Raw genomic sequence first — 8,716 nt, forward strand, 5'->3', positions numbered from 1 at the left:
CAATTACTTGAGAAAAGTAATTCATCTCTCTGCCTCTGCCACACAAAAATGGTGGCACACTAAAATGCGACTGCTACGTTAGCATGCTAAAATGTGCCAGTTCAGGCTAAATATAGATTACAGCTAGGGTTTATGGGTTTATTTTGGCTTATGGGGATTTGAATACATTACCAGCTAAAACCTGTAATCAGTTATACATTTGTGATTCAAATAACTTAGATACTATCTTTCATGTACGGTGGCCTGTGAGGGACTGGTGAGCTGTACTCTGACTCTCACCCAATAGAGACAGGCATTGGGTGAGCAATTTTGGACCCAACTCTGAAAGTTAAATAGCACATTTACTGTAGAGGTTGCAAATGAAACTGACATTTGGGACAAAAAAGTGCAATAAAAAGACATCAAGTACTGTATAATGTCAATCATATTCAAGCAAGGCCTGAAGCAGGAAGTTGTTTGTGACATAATTGTTAGGGCTACATTTTAAAGCCTTAAAATGGGTGATGGCAGCATGTTTTATTTTTTTCTTTTAGTCAGGCCGAACTATGCTCAAAGAAACTTTGTTGTCTTTGTAGAAAAGGCCAGTGTTGAGACACCTCTAATTGTGACTCACGATGACACAAAACATCTCACTCATAGCTTTGCTTGCATTTTAAGCAAAATTATTCATCTTAATTGGACAAAAACTTAAATACAGGTAGGTTAAAGTCTTTAACAACGGCTTTAGTTAGAGGAGCGGAACTAAAACGCTCCTCTAACAGTTCAAATAGACACGACTTCTCATTTTGCTCATCATTTTGCTTACAGTGACACTGGGAATTTTTATGTCATGTTTAAACAGTGACTTTTAGTTAGTTGTTCAGGATGATGTCAGGTCACGTCATGCACGTTATCATGCATGGGAAGCTCACATGGTTACTCATTACAAGGTTATTCAACACTTTAATGGAAAATTAAGGATGTTTTCATGCAAATGCAATGGCACCATAAAAAAAAAAAGCTAACTTTACAGCCTCTTTTGCTTATTAGGTTTTGCTGCAGCTTTGTGCTTAAAAGGCTTCCCAAGCGGGTGATTGTTATTGCCACCAGCAATTGATTAGTTATTGGAAATTTTAATGGAACAACGTCCTGCCATCCAAACCCTATGTGGCTGCTTGTTTTGCCAGCAGCCTCCCTGTAACATTAACCACATTTCTGGTGATAATTGCCAGACTTCACAGGCGCCCAGCGTGGAAGAGGAAGTTGAAACAAGAGAAGGGTTGCAGCAAGGTTTGCCAGCATCCGCCTTCAGGAGCCACCCCTGGAGTCATGTGTGCGATGTTAGCCACGGCATCCAGAGTCACTCCAGTGGAAAAGGTGGAAGCTGAACTATTTGACCACCTTTCTTTTCTCTTTTTTTTTTTAGCCCAGGTAGAACAAAGTAAAATACGAAGCAGACATTCCTGTTGCCGACCTTTTCCTTTTACCACCATCGTCTCTCCAATGATGATGAGAAAGAAGTGGAGGCGAGCGACTCCGCTTCAACAGCTGCATGCTGTTGAAGATTAATCTTCACTGCTCTGTTTGCACAGCCTTTTGTGTCGGGTTATTATTGTATGTAAATCCTCAGAGCAGCACTCTCCAGCACACACGCTTTACAGCCTCATTCTGTTGTCAAGGTTTCTCCTCGTGATATCGGGGAATGCGGAGATTAAATGAGTCTCGAAGGTGCGCGGTTCCCCTATTCCAGCCTTCCATCATTTCCATCTACGCTTCTAAGACTGTAAAAAGCATCCTCTGCGACTGTTAATGTGATTAGCAGCACTTTCCTCTTCCAGGTTTGGATTAGTTTTCACATATTGGGTGTCTCCATCTCTTGCAGTCTTCGTCCGGGCTGCGCAATTCATGCAAACTTGAAATGAAGATAAAACAAAACGTGTTAGTTGCCTCTGTCTGTGACAGTAAGTTCGACTGATAACTGGTGCACATGCTGTATTTTTTTTTCTACTGTTCTGCACTGCATTCTTTTTTGATAACTTAACAATTCACCAGAAATATCCCATGTAGCATCCCGTGGTTTCACACTCTTCCTTGCTTTGTCATTGACAGTCATCAGATATTGTACTTTGAGGCACAGTTACCTTTTCATACATAGTAAGTTGGTTTGGGCAAAAAAGAAAGAAATAATAATAAATAAAGTCATAAATGAATGTAGTCATTTGTTTCAACTATGATTGATACTCACACCTAAAACATCAAAACAACTAATCTCCATGGAAACAAGATTGTAAGCACCATAACGAGTTCTCCGGATTGAGTGGTTTAAAAAATAATACATACAGAGCCTAATGTTTATGGAGCTGTCATCTTTTGAACAATGTTACCATGGAAACCATAAAAGCATCCTGCCAAACGTAAATATTTTTGACAAAGGTAAATCTGCAGAGGTCGCTCAAAGAGGTTGTAAGTAAAGGCTTATATATTTGTCACATATGTTTGTAATAATTCATACCAATGTTTAATAATTCACTTTGCAATATATGTAGAATTATGTCATCACTTAAATGTGCCAAACAGAAGTAATCCTTGTGTCTCGTGTTTCTCATTTACTTTATCATGACTATTAAGACTGAGGGAAGTTGAAAAAGCATCTGTTTAAATGCATAGTTAGCTTAGCTTAAGAAAACGTCACATTTTAAAACAGCCATTAAAAAAAAAATTCTCTGTGAAATTAGGGAATTTATTTGATTTTGGTAAACCCAGCTGACCTAAAGCAGGAAGTTAAGATTGTCTTAAAATAATATGATAAGAAATCAGGTCGTCTCTTATATGGGGTATAAATATTTGGTTTCAACTATTGACCCTTTGCTACGTCACTTAATCATTCCAGTCGTAATGATGGATGTCGGAAGTGAGGGACAGTATTGAACACAGCAACTGAAATAGTTGCCCAAAGTTGTTTTGACTCTACTTGTTTGAGTGAAGCTGATGTGTCTGTGAACATAACACATTTGGTTGGGTTTGGTAATTACAAAGGTTTGAAAGAGCTAGCTTCGAAAAACATATGGAGCAGTCATCCTTTGAACGATGTTACCATGGAAACCATAAAAGCATCCTGTCAAACGTAAATATTTTTGACAAAGGTAAATCTGCAGAAATCTGATTTAATAATTCTAGGTCATAGATTTTAGATTTATGACAATAAAATTTGACAAAGGTAAATCTGCAGAGGTCGCTCAAAGAGATTGTACGTAATGGTGACAGTAATGGCTGTAGTATTGTTTAGATATTATCTAGACAACAAAATCTAGATCATAGATTTTAAAAATCTGTGACCATTTCTAAAATGAAATCGACTAAACAGAAGTGATATTAGACTACCGGCTGTATGTTTTTTTTAACAGGCTTTTATCCTTCTACCCTTGCCTCCTCTCTCCTGACATGTTGATCAAATTGCAGTCTTCACATATTGACTTCACACCACATGAGTTATATCACTATGTCAAAAACAGCATTTCCCCTTATACAGGAGAAGCATTAAAAACGTTTTGTCACTGTCACCACCCTGTCTTTTGTCAGTAAAATAAAATGACAAGTTTGGCTTCTATCCTTGTCTGTTTATGCAGCTGACCGCACAACACTCTGACCATTTCTAAAATGAAATCGACTAAACAGAAGTGATATTAGACTACCGGCTGTATGCTTTTTTTTTTAACAGGCTTTAAAGTAGCGGATTAGTTGCTTTGACGTCTGTCATGGCAAAGCCGGCAGATTTCTGAAGAGCATGACATCACGTGCAAAGGGTCAATATCTGAATAGGTTGCCACTGCTGTGCAAATACCATCAATTCACATCTGTCTTACATATTATAAATGTTTGTTTTATCCAGAACTGAAATGGAGAAACTTTGTCTGGAAGAGAAGGCTGGTGTTAGCGACACGGTGGCATCACTGGAAGAGGTTAGTTATTAAGACGTGTGGGAAACCGAGTGCTCCTGTTTGGTTTGTCATAGTGTTTCTGCATTTAGTTTGAATGTTCTGCCTTTGCATGTGTGGGGTTTCCCTGGGTACCCCGGCTTCATACCACACTTCAAAAACAAAACCATTATTTTAATGTGGGTTATCTTAATTGCTGTAAGTATGGGCGTGTGTGCACATGGTTCTTTTTCCTGTGTGTCTCTTTGTTGCCTTGTGACTGGTGACCCTACGTGACCTAGCTAAAACTTTTCATGTTAGCCTACAACAAGGGTCTGCAACCTTTCAGTCCAAAGAAGCATTCTTGCCTTCAATCCAGATAAAAAACCAACACCACCATTTTAGATTTGCAAATATTACATGACTTGTCATTCTGATGAACATCTAACTATAGAAAATTTGTCGTCATTTTTAAAGAAACGCCATTTCATTTGTATTCTGTCTAAAAGACAGAATATCCTACTAAAAGAGAAGGGATACATTTTCAGTCATGGCATGTAAATATTTGTGGAGAATTCAGTGAAAATATAGGATAGCTTTGGACTCATTGACAAGAAAAACACATAAAAATAGATTACTGGTATTTTTCTTGTCATTCTGTTGTGAAAATTCAAAGCAATTTTCTGTTGAATACTATTAAATGTACTTTTGTGATTTGTGATTATAGACCACCTGCTGGTTTTTCAGCATTTTTAACAATATGATTAAGTGCCATTGTGAAATATCCAAAGAGCCACTTGTGGGACACAGGTTTCAAACCCCTGGCCTATCTAACAGAAAGACAAATACACAGCTATGCAGTTGAATAAGCCAAACTGGGAGATGTATTCTGATTTTTTTAAAGTTTGCAATAAAGTCAAACTGTTGACTATCAGAGTGTTTGTACGTCATAGTGACACTCTGTTATAATTACTGTACTTCTATTCGTAGAACCAAATCTGCACGACCCCGGGTGAGAAGAGATTCAGAAATTCCTCAACACAGAAACTTCATCAGCGAAACCACACTGGTGAAAAGCCTTACAGCTGCGGTCAGTGTGAGAAGAGGTTCAAAGATTCCTCTGGCCTAAAGCGTCATCAGCTAATCCACAGCGGTGAAAAGCCTTATAGCTGCGGTCAGTGTGAGAAGAGGTTCAAAGATTCCTCTGGCCTAAAGCGTCATCAGCTAATCCACAGCGGTGAAAAGCCTTATAGCTGCGGTCAGTGTGAAAAGAGGTTCAAAGATTCCTCTGGCCTAAAGCGTCATCAGCTAATCCACAGCGGTGAAAAGCCTTATAGCTGCGGTCAGTGTGAGAAGAGGTTCAAAGATTCCTCATCGCTGAAAAGTCATCAGCTAATCCACAGCGGTGAAAAGCCTTATAGCTGCGGTCAGTGTGAGAAGAGGTTCAAAGGTTCCTCTGGCCTAAAGAGTCATCAGCGAATCCACAGTGGTGAAAAGCCTTATAGCTGCGGTCAGTGTGAGAAGAGGTTCAAAGATTCCTCTGGCCTAAAGAGTCATCAACAAAACCACACTGGTGAAAAGCCTTATAGCTGCAGTCAGTGTGAGAAGAGGTTCAAAGATTCCTATGGCCTAAAGAGTCATCACCGAATCCACACTGGTGAAAAGCCTTATAGCTGCGGTCAGTGTGAGAAGAGGTTCAAAGGTTCCTCTGGCCTAAAGAGTCATCAGCGAATCCACACTGGTGAAAAGCCTTACAGCTGCGGTCAGTGTGAGAAGACGTTCAAAGATTCCTCATCGCTGAAAAGTCATCAGCGAATCCACAGCGGTGAAAAGCCTTATAGCTGCGGTCAGTGTGAGAAGAGGTTCAAAGATTCCTCTGGCCTAAAGAGTCATCAGCAAAACCACACTGGTGAAAAGCCTTATAGCTGCAGTCAGTGTGAGAAGAGGTTCAAAGATTCCTATGGCCTAAAGAGTCATCAGCTAATCCACACTGGTGAAAAGCCTTATAGCTGCGGTCAGTGTGAGAAGAGGTTCAAAGATTCCTATGGCCTAAAGAGTCATCAGCGAATCCATGCTAGTGAAAAGCCTTATGGCTGCGGTCAGTGTGAGAAGAGGTTCAAACATTCCTCTGTCCTAAAGATTCATCAGGGAATCCACAGTGGTGAAAAGCCTTATAGCTGCGGTCAGTGTGAGAAGAGGTTCAAACATTCCTCTGGCCTAAAGCATCATCAGCGAATCCACAGTGGTGAAAAGCCTTATAGCTGCGGTCAGTGTGAGAAGAGGTTCAAACGTTCCTCTGGCCTAAAGATTCATCAGCGAATCCACAGTGGTGAAAAGCCTTATAGCTGCGGTCAGTGTGAGAAGAGGTTCAAAGGTTCCTCTGGCCTAAAGAGTCATCAGCGAATCCACAGTGGTGAAAAGCCTTATAGCTGCGGTCAGTGTGAGAAGAGGTTCAAACATTCCTCTGGCCTAAAGATTCATCAGCGAATCCACAGTGGTGAAAAGCCTTATAGCTGCAGTTAGTGTGAGAAGAGGTTCAGATTTGCTTCCAGACTGAAAGCCCCTCAGCGAATCCACACAGGAGAAAAAGCCTGATCCACATAAAAAACAGAAACATCTGGAACTGTGAGGAAACTTCTTTCTCTCCTCCGGCCTTCCATCACTACAGAGACAACAGTCAATGCTGTCTGTAACATTTATATCAAAAATAATAACAAGCATGCAAATAAATTGTCATGTCGTCTGTATTTCCGGAGAAAAAACACAGACTCAGCTCTAAAAACGAGCCAGTCTGTAAGAACCTTAGTTTCTTTTATGTATGCTTTAATTTTTACCAAATCTTTGAAAAAAAAAAACCCCCTCCAAAACAAAACATAGCACAGAAACAAAAAAGTGACCAACAGTCTGTATAGTTCTAATGATATTTATTATTCATTCAGTTTTATCTACAGTCTCGCGTGTGCCACGTTGGAGTGGGGTCCATTTTCCTCACTTTTTGTTTCAATCAAAGATTATTTGTCATTTTTTCCATTATTCAGATTCTTTCCACAATCCTGATTCAATCATCTTAACCACATTTTTGTTATTGCCCTTTTGTTTTTACTCATCATTACCTTTGACAGAAGCAAATCTTCTTTACTCAACATTGTCATATTTCCCGATCCCATCATATTTCAAGAATGTGGGATTGAAAGTATTTTTGAATTTGAATGACTATATTTGATTGATGAGCAAACTGTTGAGCTGGCCTAAAGAGTTTGTATTCTTTGAAGGCCGATATTTAGAGCAAGTTTTACATGTGCTTCTATAATGTCTCAGAAATCCTAAAGGATGATTGTCCCTATGCCACAGTGAACCGCAGAAATTCACTAAGCTAGACTTGGCACAGAGTGCAATATATCATAATAAATATACTGTACATACACAGGCTAATTTCAGTCAATCTTTTGTTTTACAAACACTTTATGTGATGACTCTGTATATGAGCTTCACCTTTTGAATCCAAAAACTAAGACTGTCTTTTTCCACTTCTGGTCAGTTACGGAAACATCCAAGCGCCATGTTTGCAACTGTTGTCTGTTGCCAATGAAATAGTGGAGGCAACAAAAGCAGAAGTCACTGTTTTTATACCCTACAAAGGAGAAACAATTAAGGTGTTGCAGACTTATTAGCAAGCCAATGAGGAAGAGTTACTAAATGTTAAAAATATAATACAAAAATCAGACATTTGCTGTTTATACTCCCCCTAAAAATCATCTAGTAGATATTGTGCATCTGATTGATCTGCATTTTGGCAGTGGGAAAAAGTTGATATGTTTTCTTCAAATGCAACACGTTAATTGAGCCACTTTGTCAAATCTCAACTGACTCCACACGTCGACATTTGTGACGTAAAAACAAGGATATTAACAGTCGTCTCTCTAGAAATCCTTTGGATTATAGATTTACTCAAATGGTTTTCATGGACACTTGGGGACTCTTGTAGCTTTACTTCCAAAATAAATACATTTTAGAGGACTTCATGATTCTCTGATGCAATAGTTCATAAAAAAAGAGTCCCACCTGGGATTAAGTCCATACACTGCCCGGTACATGGAAATACATTTTAGTAAGCTAATTTTTATGTAATGAAAGTCTTTTTCAGCAACTCTTTTCCCTTCCACTCAACTTTACGTTTATGTATTTGGACACAGTACTCTTTAAAGACAGCTTCTTATTTGTCGAGACGTTTTGTGGCTTACCCTCCTTGTACAAGGTCTCACCGACTGTCTAAGTCAGTAATCTTTCCAAAATCATGTCGACCATGCATCCACAGAAGAACATTTATTAAAAATCTTTTAATAAAAATCTTTTATATATATATATATATATATATATATATATATATATATATACATAGCCTAATATTTCCAATTTTCTATGAAACTTATTTTGTCATTTTGTTAGTTGCAAGACACACAAGTTGCCATAATCTTGTGTATCAAATATGTCTTCCACTTTTTGAATTGCACTACATAATGAAATCCCTAAGATGCACTTTGAATAGTGTTCAGCTAAGTGAAAGTGGCTCTGTGCTTGGCTTGCTCAGTGATGAATTGCTCAGCACTGTAAATAAGCTCTCTGAGCTGCTGGAATATTTGCCTGCACTCAAGCTCTTTTGTGACTCCTTAATAAAACTAGCAGCAATACAACCTAATTAAAAAAAAAAAAAAAAACAAACAAAAAAAACCCCCCCAAAGTTGTCTTTACCCCACTTTTGAAGCTTACGAGGTGTGAAGTCATGCTATTTCTTGTCACAGTACTGTTCAGTGAGCCCGTGTGGC

General features: G+C 38.8%; 1 protein-coding gene across 1 annotated transcript; it reads left to right on the forward strand.

Annotated features, from left to right (window-relative positions):
• Window positions 1-2,373: 2,373 nt before the first annotated feature.
• LOC114136521 (zinc finger protein 271-like) lies at window positions 2,374-6,623 on the forward strand. Its single transcript, XM_028004532.1, has 3 exons — window positions 2,374-2,442; window positions 3,869-3,938; window positions 4,884-6,623. The coding sequence occupies exons 2-3, from the start codon at window positions 3,876-3,878 to the stop codon at window positions 6,414-6,416; spliced, it is 1,596 nt and encodes a 531-aa protein (XP_027860333.1). The 5' UTR covers window positions 2,374-2,442; window positions 3,869-3,875; the 3' UTR covers window positions 6,417-6,623.
• Window positions 6,624-8,716: the final 2,093 nt, after the last annotated feature.

The sequence above is a fragment of the Xiphophorus couchianus genome, chromosome 21 (genome assembly GCF_001444195.1).
Source record: "Xiphophorus couchianus chromosome 21, X_couchianus-1.0, whole genome shotgun sequence".
Lineage (NCBI taxonomy): Eukaryota > Metazoa > Chordata > Actinopteri > Cyprinodontiformes > Poeciliidae > Xiphophorus > Xiphophorus couchianus.